General features: G+C 45.0%; 1 protein-coding gene across 1 annotated transcript in view; it reads left to right on the top strand.

The window, feature by feature from the left end:
- The window catches only part of NPTN (neuroplastin), a 122,471-nt gene that overhangs the window by 28,979 nt on the left and 69,917 nt on the right, over positions 1–23,575 (top strand). Inside the window, exons 6-7 of the mRNA XM_033920732.1 lie at positions 2,863–2,996; positions 20,996–21,269. Coding sequence (XP_033776623.1) covers positions 2,863–2,996; positions 20,996–21,269 — 408 coding nt within the window. The remainder of the gene's footprint in view (positions 1–2,862; positions 2,997–20,995; positions 21,270–23,575) is intronic.

Genomic DNA, 23,575 nt, shown 5'->3' with positions numbered 1-23,575 from the left:
CTTCAAACTGTTGGGTATTAGATATCATTTGGAAGTGATACAAATCAGAGTTCTTTTAGTCCCTCCCAGACTTCTTTGTGAGTTCGCCAGTGGGAAAGCTGGAAAAAGCGGCCAGAGTACGAGAGACAGTGACAAGGCTTTTATAGATCTCAGAGCCATAGAAGCCATACCAGACAAAGAATTGGGCTTGGGCAGATATTAAGTATATTTTGTTAAGCCCAAAAGAGACTATCGAGATTTGAGACCAATCCTGAACCTCAAGTCCGTCAATGCAGCTGTCAAGATTCCCTGTTTCCTCATGGAAATAGTTCGATCGGTCATTGTCTTTGTGGCGCACAGGGAATTTCTTGCCTTGTTAGAACTAATGGAGTCTTATCTGCATATCCCCATCTTCCAAGCCCACAGGAAATTCTTGAGATTCCATGTTCTGGAGCAGCATTTCCAGATCTCTGCTCTCCTGTTTGGGCTGGCAACAGCTCCGCACCTCTACAAAGCAGGGATACAGGTGCCTCCTTATTTAGATTATTAGCTGATAAGAGTGCCGTCCCATGCCGAGGGGTTCACAGCAGTGGACCGGGTGGTCCAGCTCCTTCAGGGGCTATGCTGAGTGGTCAAGCTCTTCGGGATCAGGAAATAACTTATCAAGAATCTCTCTTCCCTTTTAGACTATACTGCAGCTATATAATAAAACTACTCTTTGAACTGTATCATAACTACTTATAGCTGGTGGCGAATTGTCAACTACCCTGTGTATGATATCAGTGTTTAATCATGAAGGACTATAACCTACATAGAGTGGTGGGTGTGGCTCTGGCCACCTTGTTAGGCAAGCTGGATAAACTTACCAGTCTTTATTGTCATTTACTATGCTTACAGAAATCATCTAGAATTGATGGATGTACTGAGGAATTTTATAAAACTTTCCTTAATGTACTAGCACTGAAATTATATCAGTATTTACTTGCAGACAGTTGTCAAACTAAGGGATTCACTGAAGCAAACTATCAGTAAAAATCAGGAAAGTAGAAACAATTTAGCACTACTGAATTGCTGTCTTGCTCAGGCTATCTTTCCTAAGAAACTAGCTGTGGGTTAAGGAAACTGCTGTGGAAAATTGAGAGTCCTAAGATTACTTTAGACCAGGGTTTCTCAATCCAGTCTTCAAGGCCTAACTAGCCAGTTAGGTTTTCAGGATCTCCATAGTAAATATGCATTGGAGAAATTTGCATAAAATGGAAGTCATGCATACAAATTTATCTCATGCATATTCATTTGTGGATATCGTGGACACCTAAGTGGCTAGATGGGTCCCGAGGACTAGATTGAGAGCCACTGCTTTAGAATAGAAACATAGAATATGACGGCAGAAAAGGGCCCACAGCCCAACAAGTCTGCCCACTCAAATAACCCTCCCCTCTAAGTTCCTCTTTGAAGTGAGCCCACGTGTTGATCCCATTTGATCTTAAAATCAGTCACGTTACTGGCCTCAACTACCTGAAGTGGAAGATTATTTCAACGGTCGACCACTCTTTCGGTGAAGAAGTATTTCCTAGTTTCACTATGGAATCTCCTGCCCCTGATTTTCAGCGGATGCCCCCTTGTCGCCGTAGGGCCTGTAAGGAAGAAGATATCTTCTTCCACCTCAATGCGGCCAGTAACGTATTTGAACGTCTCTATCATGTCACCCCTCTCTCTGCGTTCCTCGAGAAAGTAAAGGTGCAACTTACCTAGTCGTTCTTCATAAGGGACATCCTTGAGCCCTGAGACCATCTTGGTGGCCAATCATTGAACCAATTCCATTCTTAGCACATCCTTCCGGCTGGGACTGGGGAAGTTTGACTGTTCAGAAATTTCAACTTTACTCTACAAACAACCCCCTATGTTTGCAAGGCTCACCAACATCACAATTTCACCAATAAATTAAGCATGACTTGAGCAGGACCCAGGGTTCGGCATAAGCCGGGATCAGCTGACAAGCATGAAACACACCGTCTACCAGGAAATCAAACTGCATCCTTGCAAACACAGCTCCTGAAGACGCCAATTAGCAAAACATAGTCTTGTGTTGAGCTGAAAGCTTTATGAATTGAAGAACAGGACCATCATGAGGACAGAGAGGCCTGCCGATTGTGTTTAAGAAATTGTGATTTTCATGTGCTAGACTGTTGTGAAACTCTCAGTTTGAAGCCTCTGACTAGATGATCATGGACTAATGAACTAACCAAGATCTAGTGTTGGATAAAAGTAATCACAATGACTGTAGTATGTATGTGAAAGTTGGGATGTGAGTGTGAGTGATGGGGATTGGGTTCAGTGACTAAATTATTCTGATATTTATTAATAAATTAAGTATTGGTAAGTTGTAAAAGTACTGTAATGAAATGAACTGTGGGAGATAAGATTAAAATTGAATTGATTCAGATAATACTTGTTTGTATTAAATATTTGATAGCTGGTTTTAAGAATTTGAGTTAATGAATATGCATGAGATAGCTGTACATACACTGCCTCCTTGGTATGCAAAGCTATCTCATGTATATTTATTGTGGATATTTTGAAAACCTGACTTGCTGGGTTTTCCCCAGGACAAGTTTGAGAATCTCTGCTTTACATTATATAGATATAAATAATATTTCTCTTAATTTTGCAATTTTTCTCTGTAAATGTATATAGCATGACAAACTAGTGCTGTGAAGCCAAGGGACTGGGGTAGATGGGATGTTTTAGCATAGCCCGTTTTTAAATTGCATATATTATTCATTGCTTTATTTTATAATTGTAGGGAATTCTGAAGGACACATAGCAAAATGTTCTATTTTTTTTTCTGTAATAGAACTTTGCTATCTACCATTCTATTTGTAGCATCACCTGAAATTACTGGCCATAAAAGAAGTGAAAACAAAAATGAAGGACAAAAAGCTATTCTATACTGCAAATCAATAGGCTACCCGCATCCTGAGTGGACTTGGCGTAAGGAAACAAACGGCATCTATGAGGTGAGTATTTGGTGGTTGGGTTGGTTTTTTTTTTATATATATAAAACTCCTCTTTGTTTTACTACTTCACCTTTTATTATTAGAACACGATGAAATAAGAGTGACGGGGGAAAGTGCTAGCATGTACCCACATAATTATGGGGCTTGTTTACTATAGTATTGCAAGGTTTTGTGATTACCCTGAATTAATGGCCAAACCTTTTATTAAGATTTATTAATTGCTTTTAGGAAGAGATTCACCCAATGTGTGACAACTACAAAACCACAGTGTTAAATGTAAGAGATGCTCCCAGCATTTTGCCATTTTGTTAAAATAGAAAAAAAAAATTTTAATCTGCATTAATTGAATTGCAAATAATGCACTGGCATTATCTACATCTTTTGGACATTAACTGCTCTATTTTAGTAGTAGTTAACCACACACTGTAAGATGCATTCTCTGCTCGTTACATTCCTCCTTCTGTGTTCACTGTTAATCCTGTGTTAACATCTAACATGGCTTTCAGTACATTACAACCTTACGGATTGATGTGGTTCACAAAAAGATTTAAAAAAACCTGGACATTCCCAGTGATCTACAAAACTTGTCATAAGATCGTATTAAACTATTTTATTTGCCAAACACTTCGGAAACCAGTCATATTAATATTTTCTGATTTACTTTATTCAGTATTTTTTAGTTACTGTTAACCGAGTCGAGCTCCTTTCTGGCTGAAGATCCGGTATACAAAGCTAAGTTTTAGTTTAGTTTAGTTCTCTAGAAATTTTGTAAATAATATTGATTTTAGTAGTTTCTAAAATGTAAATAGGAACAAGACTTTGTGACTAAAGAGCGTAACTCCCTGTCCCAGCTCGCTGCCTGATAAGCAAGCAGACATTGCTGGAATCTCTTTTGAATACAACCTCGAGCTGAGGGAAAGACAAATAAAGTAGAGTTGCGTAAAGAATGGTTTGGTGTAAACAAAGTAAATAATTCTAGTAAATACTCCAGCACCTGGCCGTGTAAGACTTTATAACAGAGAGGGCCCAGTTTAAATAACATGCGAGCCTCAAACGGAAGCCAATTAAGTTCTCTGTAGTAAAATGTAATATGATCTGATTTTTTCAAGTCAAAGATCAAGCATACTGTGACATTTTGAACTCTTTTAAGTCTAAGTTTATTTGTTCGATGTCCCACATTATGAACTGAATTACAGTAAAGCACAGTTACTTACCGTAACAGGTGTTATCCAGGGACAGCAGGCATATATTCTCACATGTGGGTGACGTCATCTACGGAGCCCCGATGCGGAAGCATTTTCAAGCAAACTTGATTGAAGATTTAAGTTTGCTCTGCTGCTCCACGCATGCGTGCCTTCCTGCTCCACTAGGGGGCGCATCCCCTCGTGGTCTCCAGTTCACTTAACTAGCAAAGAAGCCAACCTCGGGGAGGTGGGCGGGTTGTGAGAATATATGCCTGCTGTCCCTGGATAACACCTGTTACGGTAAGTAACTGTGCTTTATCCCAGGACAAGCAGGCATGATATTCTCACATGTGGGTGACCTCCAAGCTAACTGAAAAGGGATGGAGGGAAGTTGGCAATTTAAGCAAATAGATTTCGCAAAACCGATTGGCCGAACCGGCCATCGCTCCTGGACAGTGAGTCCAGACAGTAGTGGGAGGTGAAAGTATGAACCGAAGACCACGTGGCAGCCTTGCAGATTTCCTCAATAGGTGTGGACCTGAGGAACGCTACGGAGGCTGCCATCGCTCAGACCTTGTGTCCCGTTACTCGACCATGCAGTGTGAGACCAGCCTGAGCGAAGCAGAAGGAGACGCAATCGGCCAACCAGTTGGACAAGGTGCGCTTGGAAACTGGGTAACCTAACCGGTTTGGGTCGAAGGACAAAAACAATTGCTGGACTTTCCGGTGTGGCTGAGTGCGTTGGAGGTAGAAGGCCAACGCTCTCTTACAGTCAAGAGTGTGGAGCGCCACCTCTCCGGGATGAGAGTGGGGCTTGGGAAAAAACACAGGCAAGACAATGGACTGATTGAGATGAAAATCAGACACTACTTTAGGCAAGAACTTTGGATGAGTGCGGAGTACCACCTTGTCGTGATGGAATACCGTGAAGGGTGGGTCCGCTACCAGAGCCTGTAACTCACTAACTCGCCGAGCGGAAGTGAGCGCAAGCAGGAAAATTACCTTCCAAGTGAGGAATTTTGGATGGCATTTGTCTAGGGGCTCAAATGGAGGTTTCATTAGTTGAGCCAAAACTACGTTAAGGTCCCAAACCACCGGAGGGGGTTTGAGAGGAGGGTGGACATTCAGAAGACCCTTCATGAAGCGAGAGACTAAGGGATGGAGCGAGAGGGCTTTCCCTTCCAGGGGCTGATGAAAGGCCGCAATCGCACTGAGGTGTACTCGAATGGAGTTGGTCTTTAGGCCGGAATGAGATAATTGAAGTAAATAGTCAAGGACCAGAGGGACAGGGACCGACACCGGGTCCTGGCTGTGGGAGGAGCACCAGGTTGAGAATCTGGTCCACTTTTGGGAGTAGCAGGTTCTCGTCGAGGTCTTTCTAGAGGCCTCCAATATCTCCTTGACTGATTGAGACACGGGGAGAGAAGTCAGGGGGAAAGAAACCAAGCATTCAGATGAAGAGATTGAAGATTGGGATGTAACAGCGAACCCTGACCCTGTGATAGTAGAGAGGGAAACCGAGGCAGAGGCAGTGGATCTCTGACACTGAGTTGAAGTAGAAGGGAAAACCAAGGCTGGCATGGCCAGCTAGGGGCAATCAGGATCAGGGTGGCTTGTACTGTTTTCAGGTGGACAAGCGTCCGCAGGATCAGAGGAAACGGCGGAAACGTGTACAGGAACCTTCCCTCCCAGTCGAGGAGGAAGGCGTCGGCCTCGAGCCGGTCCGGGGAGTACATCCGGGAGCAGAAGAGAGGCAGTTTGTGATTGTGGGGGGATGCGAACAGATCTATTTGAGGTGTCCCCCACTGTTCGAACACCTGTCGTAGGGTCTGAGAGTGCAGTGACCACTCGTGTGGCTGGAGGAGGCGGCTGAGTCTGTCCGCCAGACAGTTTTGTTCTCCTTGTATGTACACCGCTCGAAGGAAGGTGTTGTTGGAGATTGCCCATTTCCAGAGGCACAGGGCTTCCCGACAGAGGGGCCAAGACCCTGTTCCCCCTTGTTTGTTTACATAGTACATTGCTACCTGGTTGTCGGTTCGGATGAGAACCACCCGGTCGTGGAGCAGATGTTGAAAAGCTACAGCTGCGAGATAGATGGCCCGAAGCTCTAGCACGTTGATGTGGCAGCGACGGTCCTCTGCTGACCACATCCCTTGAGTGCGTAGGCCATCCAGATGGGCTCCCCAAGCGTACTCCGATGAGTCCGTGGTGAGTACCTTGTTGTGTGGGGGGGGCGAGGAAGAGCAAACCTTTGGAAAGATTTGAAGAGTCGGCCCACCAGCGGAGCGATCTTTGCAAGGAAGGAGTCACTGTCACAGGGCGATCGATCGAGTCCCGATCTTGACGCCATTGAGAGGCTAGGGTCCATTGAGGGATTCTCAGATGGAGACGGGCGAATGGTGTGACGTGGACGGTGGAGGCCATGTGGCCTAGTAGAGTCATCATCTGTCGAGCTGATACCGAGGGTAGCAGTGAGATCCTTCGACTCAGATTTACTTACGCCTCTAGACGCGGAGGGGGGGGAGGAAGGAACGGAGGCGAACCGTGTCCAGTGTAGCCCCGATGAACTGCAGGGACTGCGAGGGGCTCAGTTGGGATTTTGGGAAGTTTACCTCGAACCCCAGACTCTGTAGGTAGATAATAATCTGTTGGGTCGCTGAGATAACCCCTTCCCTGGACGGTGCTTTGATCAGCCAGTTGTCCAGGTAGGGGAATACCTGAAGACCCTGGGAGCGTAAGGCAGCTGCGACCACCACGAGGCACTTGGTGAAGACCCGGCGTGACGATGCTAGGCCGAAGGGGAGGACTCGGTATTGTAGGTGCAGGTCCCCTACTTGGAAACGCAAGAACTTGCGGTGAGCGGGGTGCACTGGAACATGTATGTACGCCTCCTTCAGATCGAGGGAGCAGAGCCAATCGCCTTTTTCGATCAGGGGGTAGAGGATCGGTAGGGAAAGCATTCGAAATTTTTCCCGTACCAGAAATTTGTTGAATCGTCTCAAGTCTAGTATTGAGCGCAGGTCTCCCGTTTTCTTCGGTACCAGGAAGTAACGGGAGTAGAAGCCCTTCCCCCGTTGGTCGGGGGGAACCTCCTCCACTGCTCGCAGGCGAAGCAGATCTCGAGCTTCTGAGAGGAGTAGGGGTAGCAGCGTTCGGTTGGGAGGGCACTTCCCTGGGGGGCTGTCTGGAGGAATGGCTCGAAAGTTGAGAGAGTATCCTGATGAGATCACGCCAAGGACCCATGCGTCCGACGTGAGTTGTTCCCAGTGAGGGTAAAAAGCTCTGAGGCGGCCCCCGATGGGCAGGGAGCCTGGGACTCTGTCAAAAGGACGGGGGTGGTTTGGTAGTTGCAGGCGGTTGGGATTTGGGTGGGGCCCGATGGTGGCCTTGCGGACACCTGGGCGGAGGCCGGGAGAAGGCAGGAGTGGATTTTTGCGGGTAGCGGCGCGGAGGGGCCCTGAACGGCCTGGACGCGGGCGGTTTTGGCTTTTGCCGGACGAGGGAGGCAAATGAGCATTCGTGTTCAGAGAGGCGTTTTGTAGCCGCCTTGATAGTGTCGTCAAACAGCTCTTTTCCCACGCAGGGGAGGTTAGCCAACCGGTCCTGCAAGTTGGGGTCCATGTCGACCAGGCGCAGCCAAGCTAGTCGGCGCATGGCGACAGCAAAGGCTGCCTCTCTGGAGGAGAGTTCAAAGCCATCGTAGGCCGCATGGAATAGATGGAGGCGTAGGTTGGAGAGGGACTCTACAAGCAGGCTAAACGCTCCTTGGCGAGAGGCTGGTAAGTCAGTCTCAAAGGCTCTCAATAGTCCGATGAGGTGTTTGAGGTAGGATGTGAAGGTGAAAGTGTAGCTTTGCACCCTAGAGGCCATCATCGCATTTTGATATAGTCTCCTGCCGAACTTGTCTAGGGTTCGGCCTTCCCGACCTGGGGGGACCGTGGCTGAGACCCGGGAGGGGTGAGCCTTTTTCAGGGACGATTCTATCAACAGTGACTGGTGGGAGAGCTGTGGTTGTTCAAACCCCGGGTAGGGTACCGTACGGTACTTGGCCTCCATTTTGGAGGGGACGGCTGTGACCATATAGGGGGTCTCCAGGTTCCTGAAGAAAGCCTGTTGGAGTACCGGATTAGGCGGTAAGCGAAGGGACTCTCTGGGCAGTGATGGCATGTCCAGCTCCGCTAGGTACTCTTTTGAGTATCTGGAGTCGGACTGGAGGTCTAAGTCCAAAGCGTGGCCCATGTCCTGGATAAAGCGAGTGAAGGATGGGCGGGATGTTCCCGAGGCCCCGTGTGGGGTCGGTGAACGAGACATCCGTCGGGTGGAGAAGGATGGGGAGGCTTCCCTCGAGTATCAAGGTTCCTGCTCCGATCCAGGTTCCGAGACCGGGGAAGCACTGTGAAAGTGTTCCGGGGTCGGGGATCTCCGACATCTCGAGGAGCCCCTCGTAGACGATGCCGGGGTTCGGGGTACCGATCGATGTCGAGTCGGTGAACTCGACCCGGACTCCCTCGGTGAAAGCCTGGCACCTCGGATCGGAGCCCCGGTCCAAGGGGGGGTTCGGAGGATGCGCGGGTTGGAGAGTGATAACTCCGCCACCCTGAGCGGTCCCGTACGTGGTGTAGGGGAACAGCCTCGTAGAGTGGGGGAACCCCGGGCCTTCTTGGAGGTACGGCGGTTCGAGGTTTCTGTCGGTTTAGCACGACGTTTTGCCCTGTGGCGGTCTGTGGAAGGAGAGCGCCTCGGGTGCCTCGGCGAGGAGTCCGAGGAGGATGAGATGCGGCGAAGCTTGCGCACTTTTCCCCGAGGTGGCTCGACGCGAGGCTCAGGCTGGTCTGGCACATGCGTGGTCGAGGTCGAGGCCGGTTGTAGATGGGCCATTGCAGCGGACAGCTCCGACGAGATCATTGCTCGGAGTAGGTCCTGGAAGACGGGCACGGACAGCATCGAAGGCATGTCCACTGCCTCGGTGCACTCCACCGGGGGCGACCTCGTATCAGAGTATTCCCGTGTGGTGGAGGCACGGCCCGAAGGCTTGGAGGGCTTCGCCGGGGCTGTATGCATGGGACTTCCGCCATGCGTCGCCGGTGTCCCCGAGGTTGGTTTCTTCGCTGGTACAGAACCTGAAGAGGGAAGAGGGGACTTACCCGGAGCCGAGGCTTTCTGTTGTCCCGAGGACTTCGGAGTCGAGTCTCGAGGCGATGCCGAGGTATTTGGGGCCGAGGCCGGGGCCGACCTCGAGGCCGAGGTAGAGTGTTGGTCTGGGGCGAAAAGATCCGCCATGTGGGCTTTCCTTCGACGGAGGGCCCGGTTCTGGAAAGTAGCGCACTGGGGGCAGGAGTCGGTTGGATGAGCGGCCCCCAGGCAGAGGATGCACCGGCGATGCGGGTCTGTGATGGAAAGAAGCCGCTCGCACCGAGTGCACTTTTTAAAGCCGGTCAAAGGCCGGGACATAGAATCGAAAGTGGCCGCGACTCGAGTAGCCACGCGGCCACGGGGACCCGGAAGCCTCCGGGTCGGTCAAAAACGAAGCAGGAATCAAATTGAAAAAGAAAAATTTCGCGCACAACGACTTAATCGAGGAAAAACAAGAAAAATTGCGGTGCTAGAAGGCAGTTGGGGCAGAGCCTGAAAAAACACGACTTCTAGGCTCAGCGGAAAATTTTGAACTGGAGACCACGAGGGGATGCGCCCCCTAGTGGAGCAGGAAGGCAAGCATGCGTGGAGCAGCAGAGCAAACTTAAATCTTCAATCAAGTTTGCTTGAAAATGCTTCCGCATCGGGGCTCCGTAGATGACGTCACCCACATGTAAGAATATCATGCCTGCTTGTCCTGGGATAATCTAAATTACTAACTATCAGGGATTGGACAAGGAGTCTGAATGCTATAGGTTCAAAATAAGATTTTATGGTATGCAACTTCTACAGGATGAAGAAGCATTTTTTTTTTTTAACCAATGCCAAGGTGAATGCTTTCATAGTTAAATTTCTATCTAAGTTATACTCCCAGGATTTTGATTTCAGATTCAATGGGATAAGTGGTTCTGCCTAACATGAGCTCTCTAATAGAGAATGACACGGGGAAAAAATTTGTCCCAGTCCCCATGAGCTCTCCCCCGTCATCGTCCCATCCCTGTGATCTTGGTCCCTGTCATTGTCTTGTCTCTGCAAACCTAGAGAGAAGATTGTTCTTTAAGTAGAAGGAGTTAACCAAAGTGGATGTGATTGAGGAAGGGATGTGGAGAGGTAAGGAGAAAAGGCTGGGGAGATTGATAGGGAAGAGTCAAAAGGGGATAGCGATTCAAATATTCTTAATTTAGCCTCTTTCCCACCGTCTTTTCCCCACCCTCTCTTCCCCAGCGTCTTCTCCCTACTCTCTCTTCCCCATTTCCCAGCGTCTTCTCTCCAGTCTTCACACAGTCCAGCAGCTCCCTCCCGCCGTCCAGCCGTGCATCTCCCTCCCTCCCTTCCCTTCTCTTAGTGGAGATTTCTATAAGGCTATGCATTGTATTGCAGCCGGAACCTTGAAGTCGCGTTGTGTTGGCTGCTGGAAAAGTCTCCTCCGATGCAACCGGAAACAGGAAGTTGCTTCGGAGGAGACTTTTCCAGCAGCCACACGCAACACAACTTCAAGGCTTCGGCTGCAATACAACGCATAGCCATATAGAAATCACCACAAAGAGAAGGTAAGGGGAAGGGAGGGAGAGAGATGCAAGGCCGGCAGGAGGGGGCTGCCCGATTGCGCGCTCGTTCACCGCGGGTGCTCACTCCATTAACTGCGGAGACAAGACCATTCATCGCTCCACAGGGCGGTGAATGGCCTTGTCCCTGTACTCGCGGTGACCTCTTTTTTTTTTTTTTTATCACCGTTTTGGCAGGTAACAACCACCATCCCATTCTCTACTCTCTAACTACAATCTTATTTGAAGGAGAGGCTAAAAAGAACCTAGTTTTATCTGAATTTAACTTCAGTTTGTAATCTCTCATCCAGGTATTCATGATGGACATAATCTCTTGAATTGTGTTTAACGATGCAGTCAAATTTGTTGGAATGAATATAACAATTGTTATATCATCTGCATAGCTAAAGATTTTCAAATTAAAAGCTGCAAGTTTCTCACCCAGTGAGGCCAGATAGACATTAAAGAGTACCAGGGAGAGTGGGGAGCCCTGTGGTACTCAGCAATGATTACTCCAAATATTAGAGAGAGTGTCCTTGAAGAATACTTGATATGTATGAAGTTTCAAAAAAAAATCCTGGAACCACTGAAAAACCTCCCCTGAAATGCCCATAGTGTTGAGACAGTCGAGAAGGATGTCCTGATCAACCAAGTCGAAGGCACTGCTAAGATCAAACTGCAGTAACAGTGCTCCTGTTCCTCTACTGAACAATGTGTACAAGTAGGCCTTTATGTTTATTATATGTGGTTGATAGGATACCTCTAGACTGTGTATTCGTACTTAATAAGTGAACACAAAATGAGGTCCTAAAACAAATATAGTAATATAAAATCTTACAAGACCTGTATTTTTTAATTAAAGAAAATACTTATCATCCCCCTAGACCAGTTCAGACAAACAGATTGTGTCCCCCTAATAGTAGATGGAGCTATAGAAACTGAACTGTTTAGAGACATCACCAGTATAAGAGCTGGTATAGGCTGGAATCCTTCAGTATTTCTCTTTTCAACAGATGAAATTGGGCTAGTGCAGCGCGATCTAGGTGAGCTAGATCTGGCTCTCTGGGTTACAATTCACTGCCTGTATCCCTGAACTGCTTTTGGGTTCAGGTCACAGTCCTTATATCAGTTGAGCCAGGATAATTTTTGAAGCCTCCATCTCTGAGCTTTGGACCATATGCTCTAGTTTGCTGGCTGAGATGGCACAGGTCCCACCTTGGGCCTCTGCCAGAGGAGCAGACCTAAGCAAATTACCTGTTTGGGCCAATTTCTCTTTGATATAAGGACTTGAAGAAACTCACAAGGACCTGGGCAAGGTCACATCTCAGTGAGGTCTCTCTGTCCCAAACTTTGTTTAAATAAATAAATAAAAAGTACTTGGCAAGGGTTTAATTTGGTGTGCTTTTTCCCCGCAGTTGTCTTATTTGGGAGGGAGGGAGGGAGGTGGGAATAGAGAATACCTATCTTGATGCAGCATAGCAGGCACATAAGCAGCTTGGTGCAGGAAGGGGATTTGGGGTTGGTTGGGTAGGCAGTCTTGTCCTAGTCCTGACATTGGGTTGGTCCAAGATTTGTTTCCGGGGGGGGGGGGGGGGAGAAGGGCACTGAGGTCCAGCCTGGATGCCTCAGACCCTGAATTGTGGAGTCTGTGGGAGTTAGCAACTGGCAATTTAACATTGTGCCAGCTCCTTCTGCCTTGCTTTGTTGATGGCAACTTGGAGGCGCTCCTGCTGGCTCTGGAAAGCACTAGCAGCGAGGAAGCTATTATGTCGGGAGTTCAGCATAGCGGCATGGCCCTTCTGTCTTTGGCAGAATTGGCAGCCATTTTGAAGCCTATCCACCAAAGCATAGGGGGATTTATAGGGGTGTGTCTGGAGGATATGGCTCAGTCAGAGACTCCCTCTGCAGGCCTTCTGGGACTTTTAGGATCTGTATGATTCCATGTAATTGCAAACTGCATCTGCCCTCCTTGGGTGGGGGTAGGGGTGGGGTGTTGGGCCTGACGGTCATGTTTTTTAGGAAGGAGGAATTGGATTGGCTTATTGATTCAGTCTCTTTGTCTCCGTAGGGTGGAGTTACCTCAGGCAGCACACTTTTACTCAGGAGTAGAGAATGACACGGTGACAGATTTCATCACTGTTCCTATCCCCGCAAATAACCACAGGAAAATATCCCCACGTTATTCTTTAAGGAGAGAGGGAAGAATCAGAGTATGAATGGGCACAACCACTGACCCTCAATCTTTGCATTAAAGAATTCTGGTGTAGAAGGACTGAGGTTGAGATAGACACTAAAGAATGACACAGGATGGTTTCCCATGGTTATCCACAGGGACGGGGATGGTGATGAAATCTGTCACCGTGTCATTCTATATTCAGGAGCCACATTCCAGACTGATGCGTTAAAAGATTCTTTCCACATATCCTCCCAGTTCATGGCATTGGTTATGGTTGCTCACAGATGGCTATGGCTTTGCTATTGGGCAGTGGATTCAACCTCTAAGTCATGTCTAAACAAATTGCTTGTTTGGGCTGGCTCCTCTCTGGTGAGGGCTTGGAGAAACTTGTGGGGATCTGGGCAAGGTCAGACCCCAGTGGTTGATGGAAGATCATTTAAAGGCTTCCTCACATTCAGCTGGGAGCAAGTCCTGCCCTAGAGATTAGGGACTCTTTTGTCAGGGGAAGCAGCCCATGGTGCTGCCTTCTAGGTCTATAGTCCATGTGGAGCTAACCTTTCAGGATTCAAAAGGGACTTGGGATTCCAACTCCTTCTCCAGTGCCATTACTACTAAAGGTACCCATTGATGGCTGGCAGGGTGCCTCAGAGGTAGTGATAGGCTGATCCAAGTGGAGATGGAGTCTTACTCCAGGCAAGCTACCTTGGCAGTGATTGCTCTTGTGGATTGCCTTGGTTAGGTGGTAAATTATGCCAAGAGTCAACTGATCCATGTGCAAATTTTGGAGTACCCTGGGGTGATTTTCCCCACAAGGGTAGGTAGGGATGGTCTTCCAGGAAGAGAGGATGCATGCGTTCAGCCTCAGAAGAGGGCACTTTGCACACAGGCCATCTCATGGACCTGCAAATACTTACAAGGCAGCAAACCTTAATGTGGTTTCCTGGTATGAAGTCACAAGAGACCGTGATTGGGCAGTCTTGTTGGGCCATCGGCCCTTTTCTGCCGTCATATTCTGTGTTTCTATGGGTATCGCTGCACAGAGCAGCACCTACAATCCTAAACAAAAGGCATAGAGGAGGTAATTTTCATGTTCTGTCTCGAGCATTAGGTATAACTCTTGCTGCCTTGCTGGGCAGATTTGATGGACCCTGCTAGACTCGATTTGCCATCTGTTACTATGTTGTTATCTTCCCCCAACTTTGCTTTCCCATTATTTTGCAGCTGTTTTCTTATGTCATGCACATAAATGCTCATGAGCAGCAGTGTTCCCCCCCTTTTTTTTTTTTTTTTGAAAGATATATACAAGAATGTCTACTAATAATCGGTTTCATAAAACTCAACCCCTGCAACTAGATGCTCTTGATTGCATAACATCTAGTCACATAACACTGTCGCATAGAAACATAGAAGCATGATGGCAGATAAAGGTCATATGGCCCATCCAGTCTGCCCATTTGCAGCATCCACTAAATCCTCCTCCTCCACACTTTCTTGAAGTCAGACACAGCCTATGTCTTCTCTACCTCTACTGGGAGACTCTTCTATGCATTTACCACTCTTTCTATAAAAAGTATTTCTTTAGATTACTCATAATTCTTCTGTCTGTACCTTTGCTTTCTCTTTTACAGTATTTGTAAAATTTGTCCTTATCTCTCCTTGATGTCCGCCAACTCTTAATTAATGCCCTGTTCTTTATATAGATTATTGTGTGAGTCTTCTAACTGGGCTTTCTGTCATCTGTGCAGAACATTTTCAAAATTTAGCAGCATGTCGTCTTTTCCATTTCACTTGATTTCCCTCTGCTTCCCCCACCTCTTTTTCATTTTTTCAGTCTTATCTTACTATACCAGTCCAGTTAAAGGTGGGTGTGCTTCCCAAAGAGCAGGAGGCAAAAAAAAAAAACAAAAAAAAAAAACCTCCTGAAATTTGCCTGTAATTCATGCTTCTAATATAGATTGGTGTAGCTGGATTGTCATGTGACCTGGCTCCCTGTGGCACAGGTTAAAATCTGTGGCCCAAAGTTGAACTCTAGTGCCTTGCTTCATATGTCAGAATGGATTACAATAAAAACATTAAATTTAAACAAGAAGAATAAAATTACAGCCTGCAGGTGTCTGGTAAGGATTCTCAATTCCCAGTGGAACAGGTCCTTTATTGGCAGCCTGGAAGTTGATGGTACTTTTCATGGGCCACTGCCATGCTGCTCCCATATTCATTATCGGGTTTTGTGTATGCATGAAAACTAAGCAAGCATGTGGGAGGGCTGACACAGTGGCATATGGAGGTTGTTGGTAAGGCAAAATTTCCCCCTCAAAACCCCCCCCCCCAAAAGGAAACCGGAGTACCTGGCATCATAACTGGTCTGCCCTAGTAGAACTGGGAGTTAGCCTTTGAGCCAGGACTCAGACCTGCAAGCCTCTTTCCTGGTGGGCTGGAAGTTCAAAGGCAGTGAGAGTCCTCTGAAGCTGCTGCCAGGGGGAGGTGGTAAATAGGAATGGATGTCTGGTGTGCTGGATGCCGTCTTTCCATTGGTTCCTCTATACCTTTCCACCTGGGAGGGGCTTTAGGCGTCTAAACCCATCAGGGCCTTAGGCCCCTCCCCGTGCATCATATGATGCACCAAGGAGGGAAGGCCCACCATTTAGAATCGGTGGATCTTGAAGGAGGGACCTCCTTCCAACACTAAAAGGTACCCAGGGGGATCGGGGAGCATCCTTTGGCAGGAGGGAGTGGGCATTCCTCCTGCCTTTTTTTTCATGGGGAAAGGAATAGAGCAGGGGATGTTTGGGGTGGGGGTGTCTGTCACAGGAGTGGGCCTTCCTGTATTGTTGCCGTGGGGGGGGGGAGGTTAGTCACATTGGCAAGAGGGAATAGACATCCCTCCTGCCTATTTTCAGGGGGAAGGTAGGGAATAATTCGGAGGGCTCCTTTGGCAGGAGGGAGTGGGCTTCCCTCCTGCCAATTTTCTTTCGCGGGGTAGTGAGGTCGGCATGGCAAGGGGAAGTGGTCATTCCTCCTGCTGTTTTCCTCCTGCCATTTTCACTGCCAGGGGGGAGAGTCGGTCGGTCTGCGGTGGTGTCTGATGCACATTTAGATAGAAAATCACAGCATCCCTACAACACAACAAGGCACACTCGACCTGGCTTCATCTCATTAAAGATATGTTAACAAATTTGGTGCTTATTTCATCCCTCTACTTTAGACTATACAGTACATTCCATTGAATACCACATACTTTTTCACGATTAGATTACATAGTATTTTATGAATCGAAATAAAAATGGGCATCTGCTGGCCAATTATTGAAAACGTAAGCAGAAAGCCATCAAAATCCAGGCTCTTAAAGTAGGGGGAAAGCGAATTACTAAACCCTCAGAAATTTCGGTACAATTTCTTCAGTTGTTTAAACAACTCTACACCTCTGGAACATAAGTAATGCCTCTTCTGGGTCAGACCAGCGGTCCACTCACGCGGCGGCCCATCAGGCCAGGACCTGTATAGTAATCCTCTATCTATACCCTTCTATCCCCTTTTCCTTCAGGAAATCATCCAATCTCTTCTTGACCCCCAAAACCGTACTCTGTCCTATCACGCCCTCTGGAAGCGCATTCCAGGTGTCCACCACCCTCTGGGTGAAGAAGAACTTCCTAGCATTGGTTTTGAATCTGTCCCCTTTTAATTTTTCCGAATTACCTCTCGTTCTTGTAGTCTTCAAAAGTTTGAAGAATCTGTCCCTCTCCACTTTCTCTATGCCCTTCATGATCTTGTAAGTCTCTATCATATCCCCTCTAAGTCTCTGCTTCTCCAGGGAAAAGAGCCCCAGTTTCTCCAATCTTTCGGCGTATGAAAGGTTTCCCATATCCTTTATCAAGCGAGTCTCTCCTTCCAAAGATTATATTATATCAATCTTTCATAACCACTGTCTCTTCAGCAGGCTTTTTTAACGAAGCTACCATAATTAAGTTTCCAAACCGGGAAGGGACCCCTTATTGCCCAAAAATTATAGATCTATCTCATTAATAAATTATAATTGCAAAATCTATGCCAAAGCTTTAGCTGATAGATTAGCTAAATATATGGCTATCCTTATCACTACTTCTCAGTGTGGATTTGTTCCTGGGCACATGGCCTCTGATAATACAAGGGTCTTTAATCATATACAAATATGCGTGGCAAAAAGCCATTTTCCCATTTGTGTTATGGCCCTTGATGCCGAAAAGGCTTTTGATTATGTTGAATGGACAGGTCTGAGATGTTGCACTTTTCCTTGATGGGTGCGGCACTGAGGCCTTTGAGTTATCTAGGGGTACATGTCAAGGATGTCTTTTATCACCGTTGCTCTTTAATTCAGCTTTAGATTCATTACTACGCAGTATTCAGTCGCATCCTGCAATCTTGGTATTCCCATGAGTAGTTGCGTTAAGGAAGAAGTCAGACTCACGGCCTTCGCAGATGATGTACTCTATTTAATGCATCCAGAAAAGTCTATTCCAATGGTGTTAGCTCTGTTTAAGCATTTTGGTTCCTCATCTGGATATACTGTAAACTGGGAGAAAACAGAAGTTATGCCACTGCATATACATTGTACTAAATCTGTTAGCCTCCTTTCTGCTTCAATGGTGCCCCTCAGCTTAAATATCTTGTATAAAATTTTCTCCCTCTTGGAAAATACATTGAAAACTAATATTCATACTCTGCTGACCAAATTACGTGATTTATGCCCATCTTGGTCCCCCTTAAGTGGTGGGGTCGGTTAGAGGCTATCCGGATGAGCATGACCCCTCAAATTCTCTATATTTTGCAGATGTTACCCTTCTCTTTTCCAGCTTCTTTTTTTTAAACAGGTCGATTGCATCTTGCGTAAATTCCTATGGGGAGGTAAACAGCCCAGAATCTTTCTCAATACCCTAAAACAACCCAGAGCTAAAGGGAGAGTAAATTTTCATGATTTTCACAAATATGCATTAGCTTTTCATTTATGCAGCATATGCTAGTGATTCCACATCCCCTTTTCCAGTCTGGTTATCTTTGGACTCTGAGCAGGTTCAGCCTTATCCGTTACAAGCCGTGCTTGGATCTCCGAAGCTCCCATTCCTTTTTACTACACCCATTGTAGCCGCAGCTATAGAGGCTTTGCAAGTCTATGATTCTCCCATTAACGCTACCCTGGATACTCCTTTATGGGGTAATCCTGTACACTTCCCCCTCCCCATTCGCAGTTTCTGCACTCGCGATTTCACATAATCGTGATTTTTTTTTCTGGAGAGGGGGAAAATGAAAAAAAACATATTTTTTACCTCCTTGCCGCCTTCCCGGCCTTACCTGGTGGTCTAGCGGGCTTTCGGGGCAGGAGCGATCTTCCTACGCTCCAGCCCCATGCAGATCGCCATGAGGAAATGGCTATAGGGAGTTCCCGTCGTAGTCTCGAGAGACTACGGGAACTCGCAGTAGTCGTTTCCTCATGGCGATCTGCATGGGGCAGGAGCGTAGGAAGATTGCTCCTGCCCCGAAAGCCTTCTAGACCACCAAGTAAGGCCGGGAAGGTGGCAGGGAGGTGGGGGTGGGTTAGAGTCGGATAATCGCGGTTTTTTGCCATTCGCGGTCCAGCTCTGCCCGTATCCCCCGCGAATAACGAGGGAGAAGTGTATTGACCATTGACAATCATCCCTTTTATTGGAAACTGGATGATTCGGGGTATTTTTACATTGAGATATTCTGGTTAATAATCGCTCTCTTTATCAGAGTTGCAACTTAAACATAGACCTTTGGATCATCATGCTTATCAGTATGTACAACTTCAACATTGTGCTCAGCATTATTTAACATTACACCACCATGTGCATTTAGACCATGATTCAGCTGTGATACAACTTTTGAGAGCAGGTATCTTTACCCTACATATAGCGTCTCGCCTGTACAAAAAACTGCTACTTTCAGCTAATCGTAGACCTCAGTCTATACAAGATCGGTGGGGATCTGAACTCTGCCTTAAACTTACTGATTCTCAATGGGTCAGATTTCAAGACCATTAAGCTCTGCCTCTGTTTTACAGACACTTTATTTTTGGGTTTATAAAGCATTTTGGATTCCACTCAAGAGCAGCAAAATTGATAGTTCAGCTTCTAATCAATGCTGGAGTTGTCACATTCACATTGGAACTTTACAGCATCTGTTGTTTGACTGTCCCTCTGTGCAGCCCTATTGGACAAACGTTTGGCATGTTATATCAGATATGTTCAATATTTCTCTTCTTCTTGCATATATCCATGTGATGTTTAGATCTTTTAATTTCTCCCAGATGTTATCACAGGATGCTTTACATTTATTGGACATATTATTGGCTACAGCCATCAAGATTGTTTTGTTACATTGGAAATCAACTTTCAAAGCCACATTTTCCCAATGGTGGAATTATGTTAGTCTAATTAGTACATTCGAATGCCATATTGCAGAACGTACTGAAAGGTATTCCGGTATCAACTCTGGTTACCCTTGCGACAATATTGTTTGCCATCTGATGCTGTCTGAGCACTGGGGTTCTTTTTCCTTTTTTGTCATTCTTATATAGCTTTTCTTAAACATTATAGTTTCCTTCTCATTCATGGGATACTCTTGTCGTTGGACCACTCAAGTTAACTATAGTATGGTGTTATATTTAGCTCTCCCTAAGGAATGTATGGTTTTTATGTGTTCCTTATATGTTAACCTATTGCTCATTTAGTATTCTTTTCCTGTATCCTTTATGACGTATAATGTATTTGTACCACATTTGCTTTACTGGTATCGTATACACATCCTGTCACAAAGTTCTACACTGTATTACACTGCTATTTTCTTTTTGTTGTTTATAATGGCCACTCAAGCAGCCAAACTAGACAACCAAATCGCTAATCTACTGACGGCATCCCTCGACTACAAGACTTTTAGAAAAGAAATAAAGACCATACTTTTCAAGAAAACTCTGAAAAAAGAAATAATACCGCAAATTTCAAACTCCACCTCTCACTAAAGCCAACTACCCCAAACAAATAACCTTACCCATTTCTTACTCTTTTTGAAAATGACCAATTTTTTTTTTTTTTTTGTAAGTTCTTGTTGTAATACATCTTGGATAATTCTTTTGTAATCCGCCTTGAACTGCAAGGTAATGGCGAAATAGAAATCCCTAATGTAATGTAATGTAATAATCTCATAATCTCAATAAAGATCTTGAATTTAAAGAAGTGGCACATGAGAGCAGAATGGTGCTTGAAAATTCTTAGATAGGGTAGGAATGGATCAACATGTGTGTAACTGGTGTCATTCCGTGAGTGTGTGTGTGTATGACAAGCAAGTTAGTTACTTCTTCCATTAAAGGCTTGGGAGAAGAGCCAAGCTTTCATCTGCTTCCTGAAGTAGAGAGAGTCTTACGTTAAGCAAAGCCTTTCAGGGAGTGCATTCAGAGTGGGGGGGGGGGGGATTAGAGAAGACTGGCTAGCAGGTATCGCATCATGTGATGTCCTTTGGAGAAGGTGTGGTTAAGGATACACCCTGTGTCTAAAATGCTAAAGGATGACTAAATGCCACAGCCAGCTTTAAAAAAGAAAACCAAAATAACTGCCAACTTTGGGGTTTAAATATTGACTCGGTCCAATGGAAAGGTCCTGAACTTTTTGTAGCACTAAAATCTATTCTGAACCAATTTAAAATTACTAAGGAATATATCCTTTCCTACTAGTGTGTGTGTGTGTGTCAATTGTTTTTCGCATGGATTTGATGCTATTTTGCCATGTTTTTTTTAACATCATATTTCAACATAGGTATTCTCTCAAAATTAATCTTCCCAACACAGCTGGCAACATATATCAATTTGCGTTGTCACATGCAACAACCAATTTAGCTGTGTTTGTAATGAAATAAACTTTTTTTTTCTCTCTTAAAGAAGTTTTTCTCATATTCTCTCTTATCTGCTGTTTGTGACAGGATATTAATAATTCTTCTGGACGCTTCTTTATTTCAAACAAAGAGAACCTCACAGAACTTAGCATTGTAAATCTCCAGATCAGTGAGGACCCTGGCAATTACCAGTGCAATGCCTCTAACCTAGTCAACTTCACTACATCTGTAACCATTCTGCGAGTACGCAGCCACCTCGCCCCACTGTGGCCCTTCCTTGGCATAGTGGCTGAAATCATCATTCTTGTCGTTATCATAGTCGTGTATGAAAAACGGAAGAGACCAGATGAAGTTCCAGATGGTAAGTGTTCATAAAATTATTTGTAACAGGCTGTAAAGAAGTGAATTGAAAAACTTCAGTGCTTAGTCAGTGAAATGGAAAGAAGAGAGGGCTAATGAAAACAAATTTTACTCACTAGTGTTAAAATGTTGCAAGCTTTATTTTATTTTTTTTTTTTTAAATTATTTATTTATTTGATTATTCGTTATGTCTTAATAACAAATATTCATGAATGACCACAAAAAATACAAATTCCATATAAAGAACAACAAAACATATTAGGCAATACCGTAATTCAACCATGTCCTAGTCCACATTATCGCTGGTCGCCAGTATTTTAAAAATAAAACATCAAATCTTTCTGTCTACTTATCTAGGGACAGGCAACTGGCATTTTATATATTTATACAACATCCTCCAAAAGTAAAATCAGTATTAGAAATTAAACTTTCAACAATGGTTTCTCTTTAATAAAGTCTTCTAACTGGACTGGATCATAAAACACATATTTATCACTACCATACGAAATAAGGCATTTGCATGGAAATTTCAAAAAGAAAGTAGCTCCAACGGCCAAAACTTTAGGCTTTAGCTGAAGGAACTGTTTCCTTTTGAACTGAGTCTGTCTAGAGACATCCGGAAACATTATCACCCGTTGACCGCAAAACATCTCTTGTTTTTTCAAAAAATATAATTTTAAAATATCTTGTTTTTCAAGCTCTGTCTTGAAGGTCACGAGAAGAGATGCTCGCTTATCTATTGTGTCTTTAGATGATTCTAAAAACTGTGACACATTCAAACTATCAGGTGAAACTATTTTATCCATTTCACCTTCATCTGCCCTTTCCTTAGAGTCTCTTGAGATGTAATAGAGATTATCAACCTTAAAGGTCTCCACTTTAGTATAATGTAATATCTCTTTAAAATACATTCTCAAGAGCTCCATCGGGGACAGATAATGTGTGATTGGAAAATTTAACAAGCGAAGATTTTTACCCCTGATAGAGTTTTCCATTTTTTCTAATTTAGCATGTATCATCATACTATCCTTTATATTAGAAACAGCACTAGCTTGTAGGGTACCTACTGCCTGGTCTAATTTTTCAAACTTCACAGCTGTTTCTCCAATTTTGATATCTTACTCTTTAATTTTAACTGTTGCATCAGATGAAAATTGACATAAATTCATAACAGTCTTTTGTAATGATGACTCTATTCTATTAATGCTAAGCCAAACATCATTTAGAGCAGTGTTTTTCAACCTTTTTGGGCAAAGGCACACTTGTTTCATGAAAAAAATCATGAGGCACACCACCATTAGAAAATGTTAAAAAATTTAACTCTGTGCCTATATTGACTATATATAAAGTAATTCTCTTGAATAGGAATCAAATAAACACAAAGAAAGTATTTTATAATTACTTTATTATGAAATATTAAGTAAACAGAATAGTGAAAAATTATAAAATACTTTATTCAGTGTGAAACCTGGGCCTGTTTGGCTGAACACAAAGCTGATATTCTGGCTGGAATCGAAGAAAGACACACACGTAGCTCTTCGTCAACAGCTCTCAGTCTCTCTCTGTATTTGGTTTTTATAGCATACAAAAATAGACAAATATACCCTCCATCCTTTTTATTAAACCACAATAGCAGTTTTTAGCGCAGGGAGCTGCGCTGAATGCCCAGCGCTGCTCTTGACGCTCATAGGCTCCCTGCGCTAAAAACCACTATTGCGGTTTAGTAAAAGGTGACCATATTGTAAAATATAGACAGCAGATATAAATTCAGAACTGTGCATAGTAAGTGAAGGGAAGTTTTCATCTCTGGGAATTTACCCAGTTAACTATTAAGTTATTTGGGCAAATTCCTTTGAAAACTGTAGTAATACTGCCTCCACTTTGCTAAATTTAAAATAAAATCATTTTTCCTACCTTGTCTGGTGATTTCTGGTTGCACTTTCTTCTTCTGACTGTGCATCCAATCTTTCTTCCCTTCTATCAGCCTGTATTCTTTCTCTCCTCCACACCTCATTCCCTCCCCCAACTTTTTCTTCCTCTCTCCCTGACCTTTCTTTCTTTTTTTCTGTTTCTCTTCTTTCCTTCTGTTTCCCTGCCTGCCCCCTTTCTTTCTTTCTCCCTGCCGTTCCCCAAGCCACTGCCGCTGCCATCGGGGAACAGGACCCACCAATGGATAACAGGCCCCAAAGCCGACGCATGCTCTCCCTGACGTCAATTCTGCAATCGGAGAGGAAGTTCCGCCCAGCCAGGCAGCGATTGGCTGGCCCGAACTTCCTCTCCGACTGCAGAATTGACGTTGGGGAGAAG

The sequence above is a fragment of the Geotrypetes seraphini genome, chromosome 14 (genome assembly GCF_902459505.1).
Source record: "Geotrypetes seraphini chromosome 14, aGeoSer1.1, whole genome shotgun sequence".
In the NCBI taxonomy this organism is placed as follows: Eukaryota; Metazoa; Chordata; class Amphibia; order Gymnophiona; family Dermophiidae; genus Geotrypetes; species Geotrypetes seraphini.
Note: the sequence above shows the minus strand (reverse complement) of the source record. Positions and strands in the feature narration are given on the sequence as shown.